We start from the raw sequence: 26442 nt of genomic DNA on the forward strand, positions 1-26442 counted from the left end.
GTAGTGGCAAGTATCATATTTGGCTCAGGAAGGGTGGGGGTGGGGGTGGGGGTGGGGTCATGGGTCATGGGTCAGAGGTCATCATCGTCCTCATCGGTATAATCAACACTGTCCAGCTGGTGGTATGAGTGCTTCTCAAAATGGCGGCAGCACTGGCAGGGTGACGGTGAGCACCTGCAGGTACAGCGGAAGCACAGGCAGAGCAGATTGCACAGGATGCTGGCTGTTGCTACGGCCGTTGCTATGAGGAGAGCCACAGTCAGTTTGTCCTCACGGAGGGGCTGGAAGGGCACCAGATGCTGCCCTTCAAGAAACTGGCTGGCAAGACACTGTCCAACTAAGGAAAGATCAGACATAAGATGACTTCAATAGAGCACTGCATTACTACACTAAGAAGAGACAGTTCAGAGAGAGAGAGAGATATATATATAAAAAGAGATTGGTAGATAAGTACATGGATGGTGAGACAGACAGGTACACAGAAAGGTAGATATGTAAGTAAACAAAGAGATAGGATGGACAGATAAATGGATGAATGGCAAATTTAAAGATAAATTAGTAAGTGATTGATGAAGAGAGATATACTGTGTACAAGTGGAAGGATGGATGGTTGGCTGAATAGGTAGATACACAGATCAAAAGATGAAGAGTACAAAAATATAACATAGAAATTATTCACTTCACATGAGGTCATCTTGCTAATTTGAAATTCTAGCATGCTGCTTTGAAAAAGCTTTTGATATTGTGCATAAGTCTACAGTGGCAAAGTATATTGTGCCTTTGGCCCAGAGGTCCTGGAAGCTCTAGGATTCCAGTAGATAGACTGTGCTGTAATTTAGCTTTACTGTTGAATACAGGAGCACAGTTAATGAGCTGAAATCCAAAGGACAAATAAAAAAAATCTTCCAGCCTCGTTCTAGTGGGTCTGAAAACAATCTTGAGTCATTTGCAAGCTTCTTGTTTTCTGCATTTCATCAGTCATGGGCATGGCACTTAAAACATTGCAGCTTTTTTAGGATGCTGCATAGAAATTGTAACATGTTGCTGCAACAAGCTAAAAGCCTTTATAAAATGGGTTCAAGAATGTAGCCGATTAGAAGCGCTGATATGGATCATGTGGGGGAAGGCTTCGCCTCGTGCATGTTTCACAATTGTAAATACCCTCTAGTGCGCTGCATCTCCACTGAAATGCACTCTCACCCGTGTATTATTTATAAATTATAATCCACCATGGTATCAGATCAAATCTTAAATGTGAAGGAGGGCATGTTCCACCCGTAAGCCATGTACCTTTGAGCATGTCACCATAGTAGGTGTCGTTGAGTTGCAGGGAACAGGAGCCAGAGATGTGATGACAGGGACAAAGACCTTCCCCACAACGACACCTCTGTTTGCAGCCAGGGCCATGGTATCCCAACTGGCAGACTGTGAAATGGGGATGTAAATTGGGACATCAAGGTTTCAATCTATTCTAAATACACTGCATAATACTCTGGTACAGGCTGTGTATTATAAAGTCATTAAAGGACACTCAAATATTCGTAGAATCGCCATTCATGATGGACTCTACTGCACATGCCAACACAGACACACCCACAGAGAAGTTTATTCGAAAGAGATAGCAGTTAGTACTGAGAGATAAAAAGAATCATAAACACATAGAGCAAAATTAGACAAATTTCATAAAGAAAGAAAAACAGAGTCCAGTATGTTGAATGCATCACATATATTCTCACATAGTGGCATAAAATATGTTACGCAATCTCTAAAAAATACGCAGAAGTTCCTATAGCAGTATTAATTCTCAGTGAACTATTTTGCTAATGTTTGATTTACAAGTTGGGAATTGCATATTAAAGGGGATGGCTAGTATCTGATCAGTGGGAATCAGTGAGAACGCTGGGGGATGATTGTTCCAATCCTTGTGGGATTCATTTAAGAGTACATTATATATCTACTGTTGTGTGAAAATTATTTGCCTCAGAATGGTCTCATATTCAAGTAATGTGCAGTTTAATGTTTCCAGGTTAGCATGCCTGTACAGTGACGGGGCATTAAACTGTACATTATGAAGCAAATAATTCTCAAACAACAATAGATACATAATGTACTCTTAAATGAATCCCACAAGAATTGGAACAACCATCCCCCAGCATTCCCACTGATTCCCACTTATCAGTTACTCGCCATCCCCTTTAAACCTCTTGACAAATACTGAATACCTTTGTCTGAAAAAGTCCCCACAAGAACTACTAAGAGCTGTGAATGTGGCTAAAGATTAATCATAAAGAGTACAGTAGCCAGCAAACCTTTTTCACAGCGTTGTCCCTCATATCCTGGCAGGCAAGAGCACTCGCCACTAAAGTGGTCGCATGATCCTCCGTTTTCACAGCTGCAGTGATGGCTGCAGTCCTGGCCATACCAACCCCGGGGGCAAGTCGAGGCACAGTCTGGTGGCAAGTAGCCCACATCACAATGGCAACCGCCTGGAAACATTATATAAAACAGAAATATCACTGAAATTGGTTTCTACCCCTGCATAACACTTCTGCACTGGTATACTGCTGAGAATAATAAACAGTAACTTTACATATAATATCACAAATAATGACTATTGGTACAATATTGCCATGTACTTTCTGCTACTCTTGGAAATATGTTTTGCACAACTTACATCACAATCACCATGTCTGCCAAATTATGTCTGAATCACTCATGAACTGGAGAAGAATTTCAATCTGCAAATGCCGTTTCCTGATTATGGAGCCATACAGCACTTGTTACCATTGCAAAACACCTCCACTACTCTTAAAAATTTGTCTTTAACAGTTTTATATCACAGTTACTGTGCGTGCCAAATTTCTTCTGCCCTTTACACACACTCTTCACTTTCAATTCCAATAACTTTCGAAAGGGTGATGCTACAGCTTTGAAAGTTGGCATTAGTCATGGATAGAATGTGTTAATAGAGCATGCTCAATTTCAGGTTAATCTGGTAATCCCTTCCATGATTGCTGCTATGGAGTTTTAATTTTTAATTTTTAATTAATTAATTAATTTATTTATTATGATTATCTATTTTATTTTTTTTTATTTATTTATTTATTTATTTATTTATTTATTTTTTTTTTTTTTTGGGGGGGGGTCCAATTCATTGCACAGAAAACAGCTTTGTAACATTAAAGGACAAGTTCACCTTCATAAACATAAGGATTGAGAGAATGTAGCAATATTAGTAGAACACATCATTGAAAGTTTGAGGAAAATCAGACAATCCGTTCAAAAGTTATGAATTTTTGAAGTTTTTGTGCAGTACCCGCTGGATGAGAAGACTACTGCAGTGTATGAATAACTTAGATGTCACATGCGTACAACAATATAAGGAAAATATAAAGAGAATTTCACAAAATTCCATCTTTTGAAAAAAGTACACATTCCCCTGACTCGTTACCGACAAATGTTATGGGTAATATTATTCCCTCTGCCTTTAGAAAGAGGCAAGTCAAGTGCACTTTTATTATGCAAAAAAAGTGAAAATATGTTGAATTTTCTTTTACATTTTCTTTATACTGTTGTACGCATATGACTCACAAGCTGTAGTAGTCTCCTCATCCAGCGGTTCCAACACAAAAATTTAAAAAATTCATAACTTTTGCATCGTTTGTGCAATTTTCCTCAAACTTTCACTGATGTGTTCTACTAATATTGTTGCATTTTCTCAGTCCTTATGTTTATGAAGGTGAACTTGTCCTTTAAGCGTGTGAATAGACCCAATACTTCCGAGCCTTTTCTCAGAACATACTTTTCCAGACTGTGCGTTCTTTCCTATATTACTTAAGATAGCTTAGGAGAGTCCATTTAAATTGAGTTGTAGCTTAGAGTCTGCTTTTTCAGAATCTGCCCTTAACTAAAAATCCAGAACCGGCGACTTTTTGTTGGGTTTGTGGTGCAATGTCACATATGCGAATTGGGTTAATTATTCTCAAGATACTATACTGACAGCACAACCACCAACTAGCACAACCACCAACTAGCATGCACATACCTCCAAGACATGATCCATGCATACTACAGTTTTGCACACCACACTGCAGCTGGTCACATGATGGGCCATGCCAGTTGTCATGGCAGCGGCACTCCCCTTCAATGCAGTCACCATGGCCACTGCAATCCCTGGGATTACACCTGGGCTCGTGAACACACACAATGGTGGACACCTGTCGTGGACACCTGAAGGCCGCATCCTTGCTGAAAGAGGATATGACGACATGCTACGAGACATTAGAAGGTAGCTACCTCTGTGTATGTGTGTGTGTGTGCGTGTATGTGTGTGTGTGCATGTGTGTATGTGTGTTTGTGTCAGAGACTCCAACTCTCCCGTTTTCGACGGGAGATCTCCCGCCGAAAACCCATTTGTGCAAAATCTTGCGTTCTCCCGCTTACGATTTAATTTCTCCCGCCCTGGCTCTGTGTCTCCTGTTGGAAAGGATTTCTCATTTATTGCTATCGTATGTTGAAAAAAATAAGCCTTAGATAGCATCAGAGAGCATCTAGAACCCTGGGAATTTCGCGTTTCGCACACATCAACTTGGAATCTCCCGTTTGCTGGGAGTTTCAGGCGGGAGAATCTCCAGATCAGAAGGTGCTTTGGGTTGGAGTCTCTGTTGTGTGTATGTGTGATGTGCTCCCATGGACTGCTGCACTGCAGCAACCACTGTCTGTCATAGCATTCTCTGGATTTTGCCTATAGTGTAGCTAGAATGGCACTATTGTAACAGATACAGGTAGTCAACGACCCTGCTCACTCTCCCACTGATAACCAAAGGAAAACAATCTGGCTGAAATAGTCTGTTTTTAAACATACATGTATTTAGTATTCATTACTGTTAAATAAGTCATGTATATTTCCTGTCCCTTGCATCTATATAATTATATAAATCCAAAGATCATTCAGAGTAGTGAATTCATTTTGAAAATGGAGATGATTACGTGAAGAAGCGCTCTTGTGAAATTTCTTTTCTGCATGAACCTGATCTATCAAGAAATAACATTAGTGATTAGACACATGTTTATCAATAATCAGTGTCAGTTTATTTCAATCCACGTACATCCAATTATCTATTTACTGTGACTTACGCACATGTCAAAACAAACAGACAAACTTGAACGACACAGAGCAACATGATGTTAGAGAGGAGACGATATGCAAAATTTGACAGGGCAATTATCCCTGTCATTTTTTGATGCAACACTTCTGATTTACCGTATATGAGAAATCATGGTGACGCATAGCATGTAATATGCACTAACTTAAATGTACCATGTTTCAGGCCATAAGTGAGACAGACATACCAGTGATCTGAGGGACTGTTGACAAGGGTGCCATTGACGACAAAGGTTGCCGAGCCCCCTCCATCTAGATTGATGGCGTTCTTTACCCCATGCGACAGCAGCCAGCTCGCAAAGTACGAAAGAGAAGACCTGACAATGAGGGAAATCAGATTTCAAATTGGCCAGGGTAATTATTTTGCATGTATTGTGTGTACCCTCATTACAATCACATCATTTCTAAAATGGGTTTCTAGATCACAGTGCAAGGAGTAACACAGGTATGAAGGGTGGAATTGAGGATCATCGGCAAGACAAAGCTTGAAATATCTACGTAGCTGATGATGAGTGATAAGGGGTCAATGCTTCAAGGGAGTGGTGATCATCATGAGACAAAGAAAACAACATTGGATCTTCTTCTTCTTCTTCTCCTTCTCCTCTCCTCCTCCTCCTCCTCCTCATTTTGTCTTCTCCTTCTTTTTCATATGGCACAATGTGCCTGGTTTATACCGTTTGCCAACTACTGCTAGTCACCTGAGGCAAACTACAATGGGTCAGCATCATTCGCCGGTTTTCTAGGAACACCGGATGATGAAGATGTATCAAAGATGACAGAAACAAGATGACATTTAAAACAGAAGGTAACGATAATGATACGGAGGATGTGTATAATTGTTGGAGAAAGAGCAAGGCTGGACTGTGAAGATGATGGAAAGGAAGACATTAACTCGTTGAGGACAGACTGATTTTGCTACACACGCATTTCCCATAGACACCTGCCCGAGTATACTTGGGACTCGTCCTCAACGGGTTAAAGATAATCATAATAATGATGAAGATGAAAAGATGAGAAGGGGCAAAGAAAATAACCATCATGAGAGTGATGGGGCAGATCACTATATATCATGAAAGATGGCAATGACCATAATAAAAAAAAACACATAGCAGTAAATCTTACCCTCTCACACCACTTTGTCCATCAATTTCAGCTATGACGATACGTCCTTCATCATCACTACCCACTGCAACACGGGCTGATAACATGTCAAAGAACCTGCTCACGGTACCTTCAAAAATCACAACATACAGACTAATTTTCATATTTCTTTTACTTATCCTGACACACGCAAATATAAACTTTTAATGACACCAGTCACAATCAAGTAATAGCCATGATCAGGCAATTTCCATATGCACAAAATAAGGTACTCCCCCCTTTTTTTTTCTTATATACTGGTATAGACAGTGAAAAGAAACATATTATGTTGCAAATAAAAATGATAAAGCATCAACTAAAGGGCTACAAAAGGCCAGAAATCCACCAAAATAGAGCAATCGCACACCACTGCGTCAAATTTTCCCTAACTGGTGTAGAATCCACTAAATCCTGGATCTAGACAGTGATCCAAAGAGCTCACAAAATTTTTTAAATTGATCTCCCATTAAAATTCCAATTTTCACTCTGCCTCTCGTTGCTCACAGATAAACAAAATATTAACTAGATCTCGTGCATGAGATATGATTTAGGGAAATTTAGAGTGGCAATTTTGAGATACCACATTCACAAAATATGGCAGAAAGAAAGGAGAATAAAGAAAAACTAGAAATGTCCCTATGGCGACTGGTATGCCTCCGCCATAATGCATGATTCTCCTGATAGGTCTATATAGTACATGTGGACAATGTGTGATTACATTTTCACAAAATCGGCAAAATATCAAAATAACATGTTTGTCACAAATGTGTTGAATGTTCATCTTCCTTGACCTAGGTTTAATAGGATGAATAGGAGAGCATGCGTCTGGGTATTTAAGGACTTTGACTTGACTTTGACCCTTTCATAAGTTTGTGCATTGAGTAATTTTCAAGGTATGGAGAAAAAGTGCAATTTCTGTATTGAATTGTAAATTGTTACCATTTTCATCTGGCCTTTGACCCTAAAATTCATAAGAGAGTCACTGTCAGGCAGGATATGCATAAATATGCACTAAGTTTCAAGATAACTTGAGCCACTTCCGAGATATGGAGGAAGAAGTAAGTTCAGCACTCTCACTTGATCTTTTTGACCTTTTGACCTTTTTTGGTTTTTGGGAAAAAAATGTGTTGCCCTTGACCTTTGACCCCTGACCTTCAACCCCATGAACCCCAAATTCCCTAGATAATCACTGCCAGTCAGTACATGCATATATACTATGTTTCATGAAGATACCTTGAACAATTTCCAAGATACGGAGAAAAAAGTGAAATTTTAACATTTTTACTTTACCTTTTGACCTCTGACCTTTGACCTCATGACCCCAAACTTTCACCAGAGAATCTTAATTGGGTAATACATGTTCTATTGATGTATACACTAAGTTTCAAGAAAATATCTTCAGGCATTGCATAGATATGGGGGGGGGGGAAGTGAAAATTTAAGCATTTGACCTTGAACTTTTGACCTTTTACCTTGAGCATGTGCACCCAAAAGTTGATAGGCACATCTTCACCCCCTAATACACATACATGCCAAGTTTCATTAGGATACCTCAAAATGTTTTTTAGTTACGCTGTCCACAAAATTCATTATGGACGGATGGAAGGACGGACGGATGGAAGGACGGACGGAAGGACAGACAACCCGAAAAAATAATGCCTCCAGCACCACTTCGTGGCGGAGGCATAGAAATAAGAAACTGAACAAACACAATAGGTGATAAGCTGGTATCATATCACCTAAAAAGTACTAGGTCATGCAAATGTAATGACGAGTATAGTACACATATCATACAAAGTGTGACACATGGATGACATCTTTTTTATGCCTCCGCCACGAAGTGGTGCCGGAGGCATTGGCCTGAATTCACGAAGGTGGTCTAAATCTAAACCATGGTTTATGTATATTTCTTCTGCATAGATATGATTGACAGATTACATGTATACGCTAACAGGCATCCAGTGAAAAAACGTGCATTGATGCGCGCATGTATTGGTATGCCTATCTAACACTTATTTTAGACCATGGTCTAAATTTGTACCATGGTCTAACTCTAAGTTTAAACCACCTTCGTGAATTCAGGCCATTATGTTTTCGGGTTGTTCGTCCGTCCGTCCGTCCATCCGTCTGTCCTTCCCTCCGTCTGTAATGAATTTTGTGGACAGCGTAACTAAAAAGCCTTTTGAGGTATCCTAATGAAACTTGGCATGTATGTGTATTAGGGGGTGAAGTTATGCCTATCAACTTTTGGGTGCACATGCTCAAGGTCAAAGGTCAAAAGGTCAAGGTCAAATACGTAAAATTTCACTATTTCCACCATATCTATGCAATGCCTGAAGATATTTTCTTGAAACTTAGTGTATACATGTATTACCCAATTAAAATCCTATGGTGAAAGTTTGGGGTCATGAGGTCAAAGGTCAAAAGGTGAAGTAAAATATTAAAACTTCGCTTTTTTTTCTGTACCTTGGAAATTGTTCAAGGTATCTTCATTTAACATAGTACTGACTGGCAGTGATTATCTAGAGAATTTAGGGCTCATGGGGTCAAAGGTCAGGGGTCAAAGGTCAAGGGCAACACTTCAAAATTTTACTATTTCACTCATGTTTGTGCAATGCCAGCAGGATTTTTTTTTTTTTTACACTTGGTGTATGCATGTATATTGTATAACCTAGTAGAGATTCTCTGGAAACTTTCTTTTTTTTTTCTTTTTTTCTTTGTTTGCCTCAAAGGTCAAAAGGTCAAAGATCAAGGGAACATGCTCAATGAACTTTTTCCTCCATATCTCGGAAGTGGCTCAAGTTATCTTGAAACTTACTACATATTTATGCATGTACTGCCTGACAGTGATTACCCTATGAATTTTTAGGGTCAAAGGCCAGATGAAAATGGTAACAATATACTTTTCAATACAGAAATTGCACTTTTTCTCCATACCTTGAAAATTACTCTGAAATGCATAAACTTATGAATGGGTCAAAGTCAAGTTAAAGTCCTTAAATCCCCAAATACATGCTGTCCTATTCATCCAATTAAACCTAGGTCAAGGAAGGTGAACATTCAACACATTTGTGACAAACTTGTCATTTTGATATTTTGCCAATTTTGTGAAAACGTAATCACACATTGTCCAAATGTACTATAGACCTATTAGGAGAATCATTCATTATGGCAGAGCATACCAGTCGCCTTAGCGACATTTCTAGTTTTTAATTTACAATGCAGTATGTTGACTCTTGATCATATGTATTCTCACTAGTCTTACATTACCCTCTTCCCATTAAGGCAACTTGCAAGGTGCTTGTCAACATAATTGACCTGGACAATTGTTTCTACGATGCTGTGTGTTTAATCCATGATCACAGACGTTTCTACCAGACATCAAGCACTTGTAATAAAAGCAACTGCAAAATACTTAAAGGAACTCACTAGCTGTTAAGACAGTAATTCAAGAATCACATTCCAAATCATCAATCAGGATCCACAGTTCACAAGCAATCTTCAATTGTCACACAACAATTTTTCAAATGTCTTGATGAAAGTGGGTCATGGTGGCAGTTCCATAGTGAACAATTTAGATGCAAAGTACTAGGTGTTTCAAAAAACATTTCCCACTTTTGATAATTCATAGTTCAAATAATGCCTCCGGCACCACTTCGTGGCGGAGGCATAAAAACTATTCATCCGATAAAACTGTAATTGATATGAGTAATAGCTGAATAGTGTACAATTTTGTTGGAGGTGATTTGAATGTGAAAGCATAAATCAGTTTCATTAAATCTAAGATTGATTTTGAAGTAAGGTTTCAGATTTTGGTCAAATTTTAACCCTCTGTACAAAAATTGAACTTTGCACAGGAACCAATGATGTGTATGTGAGTGTGTGCTGACAATGGCCCTGAACAATGGACATGCCTGAACCACCTGTTGACTAGGCGTCAGTCTCGCGCTCCCAGGCACATGAATGCTTAATCAATAATTCATGTGGATTGCCCTGGGCACTGCTAGTCTGGATTTATGCACGGTAAAGGGTAAAGTGCATGCACATGGAAAAAGTAAGCACATTAGTCCATGGGCCAAGACCCGAAAAATGGGTTGTTGGTACCATCTGAGGTGGTGCAACCTTTTTGGTGTCATTTTGTTTGTCGGGCATATGCTTATCAAGCTATGATAGCATTTCTAAATGAGTAGCTTAGTCATAAAAAATTATTTTTAAACCAATTTGGTCTCATTTTTATATCCCTATACTTCTGAATCGAAACTAACCGCTATACAAAGAAGAGCACTGTCTTCCTGTATGTCCACAGGTGTTCTGTTGTAAACGCGGTGCGCTTAGTCTTTATTCAAGGCATCGAAGGGAATATCCAAAGGGTTATGATGTCCACAGCTGTCACGCGGTGCGCTTAGTCTTTATCTAGACCAATGTACCGTTATCATCTAAAGTTCCTCATAAAAGGGATTATCTATACTGTTTTTATACTACCCTATCAAGAAATACATCAGTTTTAACCAAAAATCACTCTGTTCATTTACAATGTTATTCATTATAATGTATCGTAGTGTACCGGTAAATTGTTTTTGCATTATCTTATATTGTTGGATGGAAATAAAGCGACATTGGCGTGGTATTAGCGTTTTCACTGGAGCATTGTCGCCGGAAAATGATAAATAATTGAAAAATACGGTAAAATTCACAAGGAATTGCTTTTGTTGTTGTTGTTGTTTTTAGATAAAAGGATATACACTGTATCATACGCTTTGGATATTCAATTCGCCGTCTAGAGTAAAGACTAAGCACTGTGGACATCATAACCTTTGGATATTCCCTTCGCTGCCTTGAATAAAGACTAAGCGCACCGCGTTTACAACAGAACACCTGTGAACATACCATAGAGCTGGAACATACAGAAGACAGTGCTCTTCTTTGTATAGCGGTTAGTTTCGATTCAGAAGTATAGGGATATAACGAGATTAAATTGGTTTAAAAATCATTTATTATGACTAAGCTACTCATTTGGAAATGCTATCATAGCTTGATAAGCATATCTATGCCCGACAAACAAACTGACACCAAAAAGGTTTTGCCACCTCAGATGGTACCAATATCTGGCCTGGCCCATGGACTACATGTTTCCATGTGCTTGCAAACACCACATTTCAGAATGAATAAAGTCTAGCTGTGATAGTGGAATTTCTCATGAATAAATAATGAAGCATTCAAACCCTGGCCATTGTTTAGGACCATTGTCAGGGTGTTAACCACATACTCTCATACACACCCATTGACCCCTGTGCAAAGTGAAAGTTTGTACAGAGGGTTGAAAATAAAGCAAAATCTGGAACCTAACTGTGAAATTAATCATGGATTTCATGAAACTAATTTATGCTTTCATATTTAAACCACCTCCAAAAAATTGTACACTATTCAGCTGTCATTCATATTAATGACAGTATTATCTGATATATAGTTTTTTAAATCAAGAGTGGGAAATATTTTTTGAAACACCTAGTATATTGAAAATACCGGTAAATTTCATAGAAAGTGGAAAGACAATGAATGACAACTAACTACCACTGCAAATACTTCTACTATTTGGTGGGAAGGAACTTAGAAGATATCATTTCTAACCTGACTCCTCCACCTCATCACATTCTGCTTTGCGACTCTCCTCCACGTAGATCTCCCCATCTCGAATCAGCCAGCCAACGCCTCCAACGAGCTGAATAAATGGGTTCTCTTCTTGCAGTACATCTTGCTCTGACAAATATCTGGAAGATAGAGAACAGAGGATAAAATGCCAGTAATCTTCTCCTCTACTCACGTCGAACAACATGCTGAGTCGACACTGTTTGCTGACTACGAGTGGCATCATAGCATGTTTCTGATGGCACACTCACCCAAACACAAGAGTCCCATCTTTCCTGATGCCAAAATGAGCATTTTGCAGTCCTCCGCTTGTCTGGACCAGTCTTCCCTGGCTCACCACGTTACCATAGCAATCCCCCTGCCTGGTGTTGAAGAAGCCTGCATTGACAGCAAGCAGGCAGTCCTCTTGTTTGGCTGACATGGCCACAGTCGCACGGAGCTTGTTGGTGCAGCCACCAGATTCAAATGGCTCCAACACCGAGACAGTATGCATGGGACTGTTGACCCATGCAATGCGGCCAGGGACTCGCTGACCAATGGGAAAGTCGTCGTAGAAGTGCTTAAGAGTTGTTATGGGGTATTGCACGTTGGTTGAGTTCCTACCGTGAGATTTCTGTGCATGGTGAGTGACATTGCCATACACGATTGGTTGGCACTCTCGTATTTGCCGGTGGGAGCGAGGTGAGCCGTGTTGTCCAGGGGGGTAAGGCGTCAATACATCATCATCAGAGAAACTGTAGTGACAAGCATTTAGTGAAAATGGAATGAAATGTTTGTGGAAATTATAACCACTCAAGGTCAATAATGGATTTCTTTGCCACTAATGCAAGCTGATAATCAAGATAAGAGTTCACTCTGCTAGCATGGAAGACCCAGCAGTATCTATTGTGAAAATTGTCAATAAGTTTTTTATATTGTCAATCAGGAGCTTCACACCTTCTCAAAAAAACAAAAACAAAATAAAGTTGATTCATTCGTGATTCCAAAAAGGAGAGTATAGAATTAATTACAGCACAGATACAGTATTTGTATATCATCAATGGATACAAAGATGACTTCGTCTTGTAAATTTCATGAATATGTATTGCTTGTGGTTTTGTTCGTTCTGAAAAATTAAAACTTCTATGCAGCAACATTGAGATCACATCACTCAAGGAGTCAAAATGATAATTTCACATTCAAGAACCCCCATGACAACTGACACAACTCTATCAAACTTATACATGACATACTTTTACAAATGGGGTAGACTAGCTGGTTTATAAAATTCCATTTTCTTTCTTGATCTACATATGTGACCGTGCACCTCAAAACGAACATAAAGTCGCACACACTGATTTTGCGTGAGGACTGAAAATAAGTGAAATGGGTCAACCTAGCCGAACTTAACTTTTTCATATTTTCTGAAAGAGCAGGTCTTCTTTTACATTATGCTAAAATTTGGTATCATAAAACGGGCAGGAAAGTGTGTTTTTTGAGCAGTTTATCTCGAACATTTTTGGTAGAATAGTGTGATTAGGTGTGTCTTTAGAATCCCTTTTTCATTTCTGAAAAACCTTGTCCACACTCTTCACTTTCAACTCTAATAACTTTTGAAAGGATAGAGCTACTGCTTTGAAAGCTGGCATTAATTATGGACAAAATGTGTTAATGAGGCATGCTTAATTTCAGTTTAATCTGATAATCCCTTCATTGTTGTTACTCTGGTGGTTTACTTCCTGTTTTTTGTCCCATTCATCGCACAGCCAGCACGGTTTGGTAAAGATTAACTCTTAACGGGCCATGGTCGCCGAACGGTGACCTTAGCGACTAAGAAGAGCGAGAAAAGCATTGATCATTTAAGTTCTTGTGGTACCGTAATGTGTTACACCAAACAACTGCCAATGATATGTACTGGTAGCTGATTAGCATAGCCATCGTTTCCATTAAAAATATGAACATGCTTACATTGGAAAATTTTGAGTAAATACACAATTTTTCAGCTAGATGATTTTTTTTTTCGCAGCGGGAAAATCCGCAATGGGCACACCCTCTGCGAGATGTGCATGGATCAAAAGTCTTATAGGTAAACCACGCGTGCGTATGCTATTGAATTTGCGTGTATTGTCTATGCGGTTCCACTCGCATTGTTTCGCTTGAATGCTGTCCTGCGGGAAGCTGCTTTGATTTTGTCCCTCAAAGAGCGTCAGCTTTCATTCGTCGGTCAAGTCTTTCATCCTTTTGTTTTGGTGAATGTCACTAATCGTCCCCACTCTAACATAGGAATTGCGCGCGGACAAAGGCCTGCCGATTTCAATAGAGTACGCCCCCCCCCCCCCCTGCCCGGGACAATTACTTTAGTTTCAAATACAGGATCTGGGACTAAAGGACTCAGATTTGGGAATGAATTGCTGAGGCAGAAAGAGAAATTGCTAAGACAAAATAAACTGCTAGTATCTTTGGAATCATACAATTCTAGAAGGCAATTTTGTTATCATTTGAAAGAGGAGCTGTTGCTCTAAAACTTTCTCACAGAGTCAAGGGAGCGTTCCATTGAAGAAAAAGCACAACTGACTCTTTTTTTTCCTTACTACACAAAATTTTCCAATAATTTTTTTGATGTATCAATTATTTCTGCAATATTTCAGGTTCAGATAGATATTGTGGCAAACTGACTGCATGACACGAATGAACATACATTTCTTGATATATGTTGTGTAGAACTCAATTCAAAACAGTCAATAGTTTCAGAGATATGGCGGTTTTAAATTTCATTGTCAGTCCAGTTTCGAAACGTTCTGGCGTTAGGTAAAAACCTCTGGCACGTTAGGGGTTTTGGGCCTGGCACATTAAGAGTTAAGCGCTTAAATAGACACTGTACTTGAGAGCCTCTTTTCTCAGTTCACACTCTTCCTGAGTTTGTGCTTTCTTTCCAATATTTAGATAGGTTAGGAGAGTCCATTCGATTTGAGTTATACATTGTTTGTTTGATAGATACTTTATTTTCTGCAAATCAATATACATAAGTTACATAATCATGAAAATGCAGGAAATATACAAAGTAAATTCAACGCAAAGTTGTTTGACTTGCATAAACCACGATACATATTAAGTACATAATCATGAACATGTAGGACATATGTAAAGTAAATTTAACACAGTCTTTTGACTTGCATAAACAACGATATGACAGAAATTTAATATACAGTATGCATGTCTATGCAGCAGTGATTCAATAAGAATAACATTTATAGTTAAGAAACGATTATGCAGAGGGCCGCCATTATAAGCATTGCTTGAAAAGATGGCCGGCCCGAGGAAAAGATAAGGACGTACTAAATTCGTAACAATATAAATTCTGCTGCGAAGGTAGCAGGGGAAAATAAACTCTGGTGTGTGATGGTGGTGGTGGTGAATGTGTGTGCAGGTGCTTGAGGGTGCACAATAGCAGATAGGCTGGAATTTAGAATAGTGAAATTGGTTTACTGAAAGAGGGGACGATATGCGCTGTTGCTATCAGGAGACCAACATTAGTTATATAATTTATTTGTTTTTAGTTCATATTTGAAATATACTGTAATAAAATGTACCGTAAAGTTCTGTGTATAAGACGCACCCGTGTATAAGACGCACCCCTACTTTCGGACCTAAAATAAAAAAAAATAAAAAAACACGAAAATTTCCACGCAAATATTGCGTGTGTCATATATATTATTTCAGCTCAAAATTTCCCTAGAATGCAGCATGTATTTGCTCTATTTTTCATTTCCTTTTATACTTTCTTTTACGGTATTCATCGAACATCGGCAAAATATGAAAGACGCAAAATGCGAGACTTGTCTCGGTACTCACTTGCTACTGTTTTGCCTTTCAATCGTGGTACATGTATCATCGTACTCATGAGTGTACAGTACGATCTTTGCTATCATACATAGGGTGTCTCGCATATTGATGCATGTCAGACTGGAAGGTTCATTACGATGGGCATACATGGCCCCAAGTTGACCTTATAAAAATTGGGTGTACGTGACAGATTTTATTCCGTGATTCAACTGTACCCGTGTATAAGACGCACCCCCGATTTTCTATGTTTTCCGAGGAAACAAGGAAAAGTAGAAATTACGCGGTGCGTAATATATGTCCCCGCCGGAAGTAGCATTTAGTAGCAAAATGTACAATATAGGTAAAAAGATGAAGGTCAAAGGTCAAAGAAGTCAAAGGGCAATTCCACGGTAACTCGCGTTACAAATAATGGGTACATTTATGGGATAATGTGCCAATATCTTTGTAATTGGTAGGATCTACAAGTTACTTTTTTCATCATGGGTTAAGTAGACATACACCAACTAAATGAATCCAAAAAGAAAAATAAAGGACAAACATGTTGGGATTCTTAGATCATTTGATTTCGGTAACTCGCATTACACAAAAAGGACATGGTCAATTCTATGAAGACCTCTTTTTGGAAAGTCTCCTCATACTAGACAATCTTGATAAAAGTTTTCCTACCTTGAATTGATAGTGGGTTAGGACTCATAAATTAACAATATCAAAGTTGAGTAACAATGACCTGGAAAAAAGTAGGGAGCCTTTATGTCGGTAACTCGCGTTACGGTAACTCGCGTTACATTATGTCCACTAAACACAGGGTGACTCAAATTGATGACATACAATTGTTCTGATGGCACTGAATCTTGTGTTGAATATTCTGAGAGATGCTTATTTGTGTAGATAGTAAAATGAATAAATGTTGAACAAATATTTTACTAATAAACCCAATAGAAGAGTGCGTTTAAGACTAATAAGAGCTTCACTCCTCATAGAGACCTTGAATATATTTGAATATCTAGATGATTTAGGTGTATTAAGTGCATTGTAAGTTTCAGAGTGTAAAGATGAAAAATGTTGAAAGTCTTTTTGAAACAAAACATAAAAGTATCAAACCCTATCTACAAGTTTACAAAAAAGCTTACAATCTTTCAAAAATTCAAATCCTATCTTTGTGAGGAGTGAAAACTAGTACATTTCTTTGCGACTGATTGACAAAAAGACCAGTTCGTAATTCCACTTTGTGCGTGAACAAAAAAAGGTCATTTGTACCAACAGGCATTTTGGTTTGTAAATTCACTGAGATAAGCATCTGTGATGCGATGATTATTCATGCGATCCTTATAAACTGTATCTAAATGATGCTTGCCAGCACATCCACCTCACAGCAAGAATGGTACATTCTGTATTTTGCAATATAAAAGGAAATAAGCTGTTACTGCATTCAATACAAAACAATGAAATGGATGCCTGCTAAATTATATAATGATGGGAGTAATCTGATCCCCTGATCTAAATGCAAGTTCATTCTTTTTTTGAACATACATGTGTAAAAGTTCCATAAATCGTTATGTCGTGCAAGCTTATGCATTATGCTGCTTTGAAAACAAGTGAAGTGCCGAACCAACTGAGAAAAAAGAAAGGTCATTTGTACCAATGTGTACATGAGCTACAGTGTAATTACAAACTGGCTTATTACCCTACATCGACGTAAATAAGCACTGAATTGATCAGTGTTTTAGTAGTAGCCATGATAAAAAAAGTCATGGGCGTACATACTCGAGCAGTATTCGAACTTACGACCTCCTGATCACCGGACAGGCGTCATCTCTACTAGACCACTGTGCTTTCGCCCGACAGCAAGTGCTGGTTCTAATCCTTATAGCATGCAGTGGGTACTGCGTAATTATTCAAATTCATGAAATTCTTCCGTTGAGATGTTTTCATTGCAACTGATTGACAAATTGCCCTACATCATCTTTAATACGCTCCCTGAATTGATCAGTGTTTTTATTAGTAGCCATGATAAAAAATCATGGGCATACATACTCGAGCAGGATTCGAACCCACAACCTCCTGATCTCGGGACAGGTGTCATCTTCAGTAGACCACCGAACAAGGATTAGAACCAACACTTGCTGTGCTTTATAGCATTCTGTAATAAAAATTCTGTAATACTGATGCAGGAAATTCAAAAGATAAATTGAATGGTCTCATTCACTGGGGGATACATTGTACACATGCAGTGAAAGCCTGGCTAGACTCTTCAATGTGGCATGTGATCAGTGGCCTTGATGCTAATCACAGTTTATTAGGCTGCCCTCCTTTGTTTCAGTCCAGCATAGTGTGTATAACACTGCATTTGATTGTTTTCACCACAATCTAGCTCAATTAAGTGCTAAAATTTGCTTATGTTGGGGGAAATTTGTGTTTATAGTTGGTAACTCGCGTTACATGCCGGTAACTCGCGTTACATGGTAACTCGCGTTACACTTTTCATTGACATTCTTTAAGGTGATAACAGTGTTTATTCAAGTCAGCATCCTGTGTACAGTATCAGGGTGTGATGAATTTAGAAAATTATGATTCCCAACAAATTACCTCCACTGCTTCCTTCAGAATGAAAAATATTTCTTGTTTCGGTAACTCGCGTTACATGGCTCAAGGGCTGAACTTTCATGTGGTGATTAGAATTTTTTGAAGGTGGCATAAAAATTTCCTCATGGGAGACTGAAGTAGAACCAATTTGCTTCTTTAAAATAAATTAATTGAAGTGCTAGCAGAATTTTTCTATTAAAAAAAATTTATATTAAGTTAAGCATGCATTTTAGCAATTTGGATGACTGAAAAATTGTCTTCAACATTTGTAGCTGTTTCTCGGGAAATATTTGACTGATTGATATAATTCTTTGAGTTTCTTTAACTTCAATATATGGGTAATACATAATGAGTAATTCTTTTGCATTATGATAAAGTTGAAATTTTAGTGCCATGTCCACATTCCCATGGAATTGCCCCAAAGGTCAAAATTCTATGTAGAAGTTTTGAAGCCCTCACCTAGTGCCATCACATAAAGCAAACAGAATCGAAATCGGGTTAGAAATGGCGGAGTAGCATTTTGTAGCCAATGTACAATATAGGTAAAAAAATCAAGGTCAAAGGTCAAAGAAGTCAAAGGTCCAAATTCTGTGTAGAAGTTTTGAAGCCCTCACCTAGTGCCATCACTTAAAGCAAACGGAATTGAAATCGGGTTACAAATGGCAAAGGAGTAGCATTTTGTAGCAAAATGTACAATATAGGTCAAAAATCAAGGTCGAAGGTCAAATAAGTCAAAGGTCAAAATTCTGTGTAGAAGTTTTGAAGCCCTCACCTAGTGCCATCACTTAAAGCAAACGGAATCAAAATCGGGTTAGAAATGGCGAAGGAGTAGCATTTTGTAGGCAATGTACAATATAGGTCAAAAATCAAGGTCAAAGTTCAAAGAAGTCAAAGGTCAAAATTCTGTTTAGAAGTTTTGAAGCCCTCACCTAGTGCCATCACTTAAAGCAAACGGAATTGAAATCGAGTTACAAATGGCGAAGGAGTAGCATTTTGTAGCAAAATGTACAATAAAGGTCAAAAATCAAGGTCAAAGGTCAAAGAAGTCAAAGGTCAAAATTCTGTGTACAAGTTTTGAAGCCCTCACCTAGTGCCATCATATAAAGCAAACGGAATCAAAATCGGGTTAGAAATGGCGAAGGAGTAGCATTTTGAAGCAAAATGTACAATATAGGTCAAAGGTCAAGGTCAAAGGTCACAATTGAAATTCTGTATAGAAGTTTCAAAGCTCCCATGTAGTGCTATCATATAAAGCAAACAGAATCAATTCGGGTTAGAAATGGCGAAGGAGTAGCATTTTGAACATTTTGATCACACACGGACGCACACACGGACGCACACACGGACGGACGGACGGACGGACACACGGACACACACACGTACGGAGCCCGTTTCATAGTCCCCTGCCCGAACTCGTTCGGCGGAGACAAAAATAGTGCGTCTTATACACGGAACTTTACAGTACTTCTTTAAGTTTGCTTTAAATGAAAACAAGGAGGCAAACTGTTTCAACTCCTCAGGAAGAGTGTTCCATGTATCCGGACCTTGATGTCTAATCGACTTTTGAGCAAGTAAAAGCTTCGGATTACTTAAGTGAAAATCATGGGAACGACGGGTAGGGTATGAGTGAATATGGTCATTGGTTACTAGGGTATTATGAAAAAATGGTAATGCATTTCGAGTGTGTTTAAATACATAAATATGGCAGTTAGGTATAAATGTATATCATGGGCCTTCAAAGTTTTTAGGCGATAAAATATGGGGTCAGTGTGAGCCAAAAAATGTGAATGTGTGCATATACAAAGAGCCTTTTTCTGGAGAAGAAAAATTGTGTTCAATTTTGTTTTGCTACTGTTGCCCCATACAATATTACAGTACATTACATATGGTAAAAATAAAGTGTTGTATAACATAATTAAAGTTTGATCATTAATTAAATATTTTATTCTTCTTAAAACACCAGTTGCTTTAGATATTGCTGTTGTAATATTCTGAACATGAGTATTCCAAGTTAGATTGCTATCTAGGGTTACTCCTAGGAACTTGGTTGAATGTTTCTCAGCAATGTTTATATCATCAATAAAAATACTTTGAGGAAGGGTGGGTTGGGATTGCAACGTATGAAAGTGTATAAAACATGTCTTATCAATATTCAATGAAAGCTTATTACTTCTAAACCACTTCGAGATGTTGCTTAATTCCATATTTAATGTGTCAACCAGTGTTACAATGTCCTTGTGGGAATAAAAAACATTGGTGTTGTCTGCAAATAAGATGAAATTTAAACGAGGAGAGGAGTTGATAATATCATTGATATAAATCAAAAAGAGTAGGGGCCCAAGGATAGATCCCTGAGGGACACCGCATGACACATTAGAATATGTTGAGTGAGTGGATTTAAATACAACATATTGTTTTCGATGACTTAGATAACTTCTGAACCACGACATAGTAATCCCTCTCACACCATAGTTATGTAATTTTTCAAGTAAAATATCATGATCAATAGTGTCAAACGCTTTACTAAGGTCCATAAAAACTCCAATTATGTGCTCCTTTTTAGAAAGCGCATCAATAATATTATCAACAGATTTAATTATAGCATAATCGGTTGAAAATCCTTTCCGAAAACCAAACTGATTCGCATTTAATATTTCATTTTCAATCATGAACGAGTGGAGACGCTTGTAAACCACTTTTTCTAAAATTTTCGATATTGCAGGTAACAATGAAATGGGTCTATAATTTTTCACCATTAAGGGATCTTCTCTTTTATGAATGGGGATAACTTTGGCCGTTTTGAAGGAGTCTGGATAATTTCCGTTGAGTAGGGATAGATTGAATATATGGGTGAGAGGGGCTGCTAGGGGGTAAATTATTTTTTTCAACAAATTCACACTTAAATTATCAGACCCACAGGATTTACTACATTTCAAAAATCGAACAGTATCAATAATTTCTGATTCATTAATTGGAGTAAAAAACAAAGAACTTTGATTACTTTCAAATAAATAATCTTTATAATTCTTTGTATCATTTGTAGGAATAGATGCTGCTAAAGAAGGACCAACATTAACAACATTAACAAAAAATTTTTAAAAAATATATATAAAAATATAATGATTTACATCATTTTAAAGCTTAAAGTCTGCTCTTTCAGAATATGGTCGTAACTAAAAATTCTTGTCTGGCGACTTTTTGTTTGTTTTGTGGTGCAGGGTCACATATAGGCCCTACATGTATGACAAAAATGACACACTGCGAGCAGTGTACTAGAGTAGTAGAGAATACAGAGAATGATATGGACACTGCCTGATTCTACATTACAAATCACTGAAGTCCATGGCCACCCACGGCTCTCTCAAAAACAAAAAACAAAAACAAAAACAAACAAACAAAACATGGCTACCACTAGATTCGACCAGGGGAGCGTTTCATCAACGAGTTCGTCAGAGGTTTTCACCGACAAATTTGCTATCAGCCAATCAGACGCAAGGATTTCAGTAGCTTTTAACAGTTGTCAGTGTAAATCACTGACAAAAAGTTTCATGAAACGGTCCCCAGGGGGGCACTTCATGAAGCATTTTGGTCGGATATTTTTCTGACAAACTGTTACAAGCTACTAAAATCCTTGCATCTGATTGCATTGCCCGAACTAGCCCGACCAGACGCTGTAAGTACGCTGACGCGACGTACCTACGTACAGCGACTGGGCTGTGTATAGTTATGCCCGAACAAACAATCTATTGTCCTACTGACGTATTGTAAGAGGGAGGGTGACAATTCTTTTGGAAACCCCATCATCTCTCCTCAATTATCAAACAACAATAACAACATATGCTTAACATACTCCTGGGTTTAACTCACGGCATACTACTACTAGCACACGTGGTAGAACATATCAAGCCAATCAAAATGACCACAACTGGACCCCAGCATGACAGCGGAGAAGTTCCAGTGTGCTCCACCAGCGTTGTTTGAAGAGGGCCTAGTCCCAACATCTCGCCGCTAGTAGCATGCCACGCCGCGCATCTCCATAGCCGACTCTCTAGTGTCCACTGACTCTTCGACACGTTTCTGACACCAAGCATGCGCTCAATCTGAATCCGCGAAGTACTGTTGAATTGTGCACGAGAGTAATTTGTCCGAGATCAGGGCATGGCATGAAAAGGTGTAATGTCACACTACACTAGTACTTTGCCGACCATTACTGAGTCGGAGTACCAGTAAGTTGCATATTGCAGCAATGCAGGTAGACGCCGCCGCGAGCATAACCCGCCATGTACATAAAAGGATGCATGATAATATTGATGTCCAACGTCGTCTCGATCCCAACGTGCTTTCATGAGGAAGATCAAGGACAGCGAGGATAAGTGTCATGTGATTTGATCAAGTCAGGTGATTCCCTACGCACGCTTCATTGCATTCGCGTCCTCTTGTGACAGTCGGCTAGCGCCAGCCGTGTTGCCATTACAGTTTCCATTCGCCACACACACCGCACCCGGACGACTACGACGAAGAACCGTTACATGTTTTCTTTATTTTGTTCTTTTTTTTTTCTCCAGAAATTTGTATACCCAAAGCACTGGTGCAACAAAAACAACATCGACAAGTTCCGACAACAAACAAACAAACAAACAAACGTTATGAAAAGTGAGCTAAACAGGTTGTACGTAGTTATCACACCTATCGATCTATCAAGGGCCATGGAAGGGACATGGCGGTGGGGACGACTGCACCCCCTCCTCCGATTGTTGTTGTGAAAGTGTTGGGGGGGGGGGGGGAAGCGAAGGAAGCATGGAACCTTAGTCCAACCATTTCATTACTACGATCACTATACTCATCCCCACCCCACATACACACATCAAAGGAAACAAAAATGACCAAAAAAAAAAGAAAGTTCAAACGATCAACAACCAGACCAGTTGTTATTCTTACACAACCAAGTAACGAAAACATAACAATGATACCGCATGTAATGATGCGCGGACCAATGATGCATACCCAATGATGACATGCAATGATATTCGTCTGTCTGCAAGAGGACTCCTGCAACTACCGACACAACAACGAATTTTGCATGCAATGCATAGGGAATATTGATTTGTGGGTAATATATACAAATATATTTAGCCTTGATAGTTTCTGGTGAAAAGTATAAGCACAGCTGAATCCAAAATAGAAAAATAGAATGTACTATTCACTGAGGAGCGCAGCCTCGAAGTGAATGCCATACTTTAAGTTTAACCAGAAACTCGAAATTAGGTAAAGTACCCTATATAGGCCTATTTGTTTGTTTGTTAGTTTGTTCGTTTGTTTGTTTGATTGGTTTTATTTCTGCATTTTCATCATTTCGATTCAAAATAACATCATGAATAATATTTTTTTAAACATTTTCAATACAAAATAGCATTATCAATAATATTTGTCAACATTGCGGACGAAAGAAAATACAGTGCAAACATAACTTACAAATCTATTATCAACGATGATAAACGACGCCTAATAAAAGGGAATGTTTATAAGGTGAAAATGCATCAGACCACATATCGTAAGCGTGTACTTGAATTGATAGTGGCCTGAGGAAGTGGTCTTAGATTCGAAATTCAAAATGTTATCAAAAGGGGAAATGCGAGGCGAGAAGGTCGATGTTGTGAGGGATACAGTGACCGTGTGAAGTAGGGCGTGATGTCAGAATTGCTATGTGATGTCACAATTGCTTTGTATTGTCACAATTGTTTTGTCAGAAATTGTTACGTTTCACAGTGACGGTACGAAGCAACGCGCGATGTCAGAATTGTTTTGTGATGTCACAATTGTTTTGTCAGAAATTGTTACATTTCAGAGTGACTGTCCGAAGCAGTGCGCAATGTCAGAATTGCTTTGTGATGTCACAATGATTTTGTCAGCAATTGTTACATTTCAGAGTGACGGTAAGAAGCAGTGCGCGCTTCGTGAGGTCACAATTCTTTTACTAGAAATTGTTACATTTCAAAGTGACAATACGAAGCAGTGCGCGATGTCAGAATTGTTGCTTTGTGATGTCACAATTGTACATTTCAAAGTGACGGTATACGAAGCAGTGCGCGATGTCAGAATTGTTGCTTTGTGATGTCACAATTGTTTTGTTAGAAATTGTTACATTTCAAAGTGACGATACGAAGCAGTGCGCGATGTCAGAATTGTTGCTTTGTGGTGTCACAATTGCTTCGTTAGAAATGGTTACATTTCAAAGTGACGGTACGAAATAGTGCGCGATGTCAGAATTGTTGCTTTGTGATGTCACAATTGTTTTGTTAGAAATTGTTACATTTCAAAGTGATGGTACGAAGCAGTGCGCGATGTCAGAATTGCTTTGTGCGGTCACAATTGCTCTGTGACATTTCACTAAACATCATTAGTTTAGTGAAATAAACCAGGGGCCGGGCCTAAATTGTTTTAACCAGAAACTTGAAATCAGGCAGAGTATATTTGTTGTATATTTTGGATCAAATATTTTAACAATATAAGGGGAAAGTGTCAGGCGAGGAGTCGTGTGGAGGATGCGATGTTGTGGAGGGATAATGCATTCACCGCATTCACATTCACAATAGAATGTAGAACAGGCCAACATTCTGTAGTAGTTGACGATGCATATAATCACTCACAGCTCTTTCAACCAATCTCAAGAGGATTGATAAAAAAAAATCGAGAATATAAGAACAAACATCACGTCCAAGGATGCTCACAATGGGCAGCAATAAAATTCGGGATCTCCTTATCAATATATACCCATTCACCGTAGGATAGAGCTGTTCTACATACAGACGTCAGGCATGGTTTAAACATGGAACTTCATGTACTACACATGGACATTCATCATTTTTAATTTGCTAATTAATGCATGCCTCTGTCTGTGTCAAAAGTGTCACAAAAACATTTTAAACATTCTTCCCTGCTTTGATCTCATGATCTCCGCCGCCGGCAAGCCAGAGCTACAAAACACAACGCAGCTTTGAAAATTATAAAACAAATATTCAGAAGAAAATTAGGACTTTGTTCAACAACATTTTATGTATACATAAACCTGCTACAATTTTGTAAATATATACAAAATAATACTATGTACATGTTTCCACGAAGGGTTTGTTTAGCCTATAGTATGTGAATGTTTTGTGAAATGAATTGAAGAAGGTTTAATAACGGGTTTTGACGCTGGTCAACGAAGGGCTCTGTCACTAGTTCATGTGCAGCGCCCCCCACGCACTGCGGCACCACCAGCCATGCGCACGCAAGTCGCGAGCACTCGCGCGAGCAAGCAGTTTGGCCTTTCGCGTGTACAACACTGAGTTCAGTGGTGTACAGATACACACACTCCCACACACACACATACACACGCATCTACCATCGCATCCCTGCCTCTCCACACACATCAATTACTCAACACACACAACACACACACACGTTTGTGTAATAGGCCATCAAGCTCCGTTGGCTTGATATGCGCACATGTGGACTTTTCATCGCACGGAGTTCAATTCAGTGCATGGTCCCACTACACACACACACGTCCACACACAGAGGAACTATAGCGGTATTCCAGGAAATCGGCGATCTTGAAAATCGTTTCGCCGTAATAATGAGGTTCGAAGTGCGATTGAAAAGCCATGTCGTCTGTATCATGACGAACACACACTGAAGAGAATTACTGTAGTGCTGCTTGCTCGAGGTCTGCCAGCCGTGTCATCGCACCGACAGCCCTCTCTTACCCTTGCGCTTTGCAGCGCCAGTGAAATAAATAAACGGTAGTGTCTTTGGATTATCGTAGCCATCACAATCGCGAAGAAACTACACTGTTGTTCATTTTATCTCTATGACAGACAAAGGACAATACAAGATGCAGAGTCTCGAAGATGAATTCGAAGAGTACGAAGAGAGAAAAATGTGGCCGACGTTGTTCTGGGTAAGACGCCGATCGATCTGTGCATTGCGTGTAAATCTCCAACCGTGTGTTCGTTGGTTTGGGTGGTTTTGAACCGGAGACGAGGTACACTCGACTCTATGAACGTTATACATTGAGTGGAAACCGGCTGCATTTATGCCCAACG

The 26442-nt window shown here is 38.9% G+C and overlaps 2 protein-coding genes across 2 annotated transcripts in view; one reads left to right on the plus strand and one right to left on the minus strand.

Annotated features, from left to right (window-relative positions):
• Window positions 1–71: 71 nt before the first annotated feature.
• LOC139728389 (N-acetylglucosamine-1-phosphodiester alpha-N-acetylglucosaminidase-like) lies at window positions 72–26081 on the minus strand. The gene is made up of 10 exons (XM_071639332.1): window positions 26044–26081; window positions 22223–22471; window positions 12202–12684; window positions 11933–12072; window positions 6287–6395; window positions 5353–5481; window positions 4046–4248; window positions 2310–2486; window positions 1291–1425; window positions 72–337 (listed from the first exon to the last, which is right to left on the minus strand). The coding sequence occupies exons 1-10, from the start codon at window positions 26079–26081 to the stop codon at window positions 72–74; spliced, it is 1929 nt and encodes a 642-aa protein (XP_071495433.1).
• LOC139728390 (tyrosine-protein phosphatase non-receptor type 1-like) overlaps window positions 26071–26442 on the plus strand; it is a gene marked incomplete at its 3' end in the record, with an annotated part of 78922 nt that continues 78550 nt past the window's right edge. The window contains exon 1 of the mRNA XM_071639333.1: window positions 26071–26297. Within this exon, the coding sequence (XP_071495434.1) occupies window positions 26208–26297 (90 nt within the window). The remainder of the gene's footprint in view (window positions 26298–26442) is intronic.

This window comes from Diadema antillarum, unplaced genomic scaffold (assembly GCF_040938485.1).
Source record: "Diadema antillarum isolate AM-2024a unplaced genomic scaffold, OU_Dant_1.0 seq00000177_RagTag, whole genome shotgun sequence".
Classification (NCBI taxonomy): Eukaryota; Metazoa; Echinodermata; class Echinoidea; order Diadematoida; family Diadematidae; genus Diadema; species Diadema antillarum.

What these genes read in the sequence shown, in the direction of transcription:
- LOC139728389 (XM_071639332.1), bottom strand. Translation starts at nt 26,081, where the DNA reads ATGACACGGCTGGCAGACCTCGAGCAAGCAGCACTACA. An exon ending in TGATGAGGTGGAGGAGTCAG is followed by an intron (nt 6,396 to 11,932) that starts GTTAGAAATGAT and finishes TGATTTTTGAAG; the next exon opens with GTACCGTGAGCAGGTTCTTT. An exon ending in GGGACAACGCTGTGAAAAAG is followed by an intron (nt 1,426 to 2,309) that starts GTTTGCTGGCTA and finishes CCCATTTCACAG; the next exon opens with TCTGCCAGTTGGGATACCAT.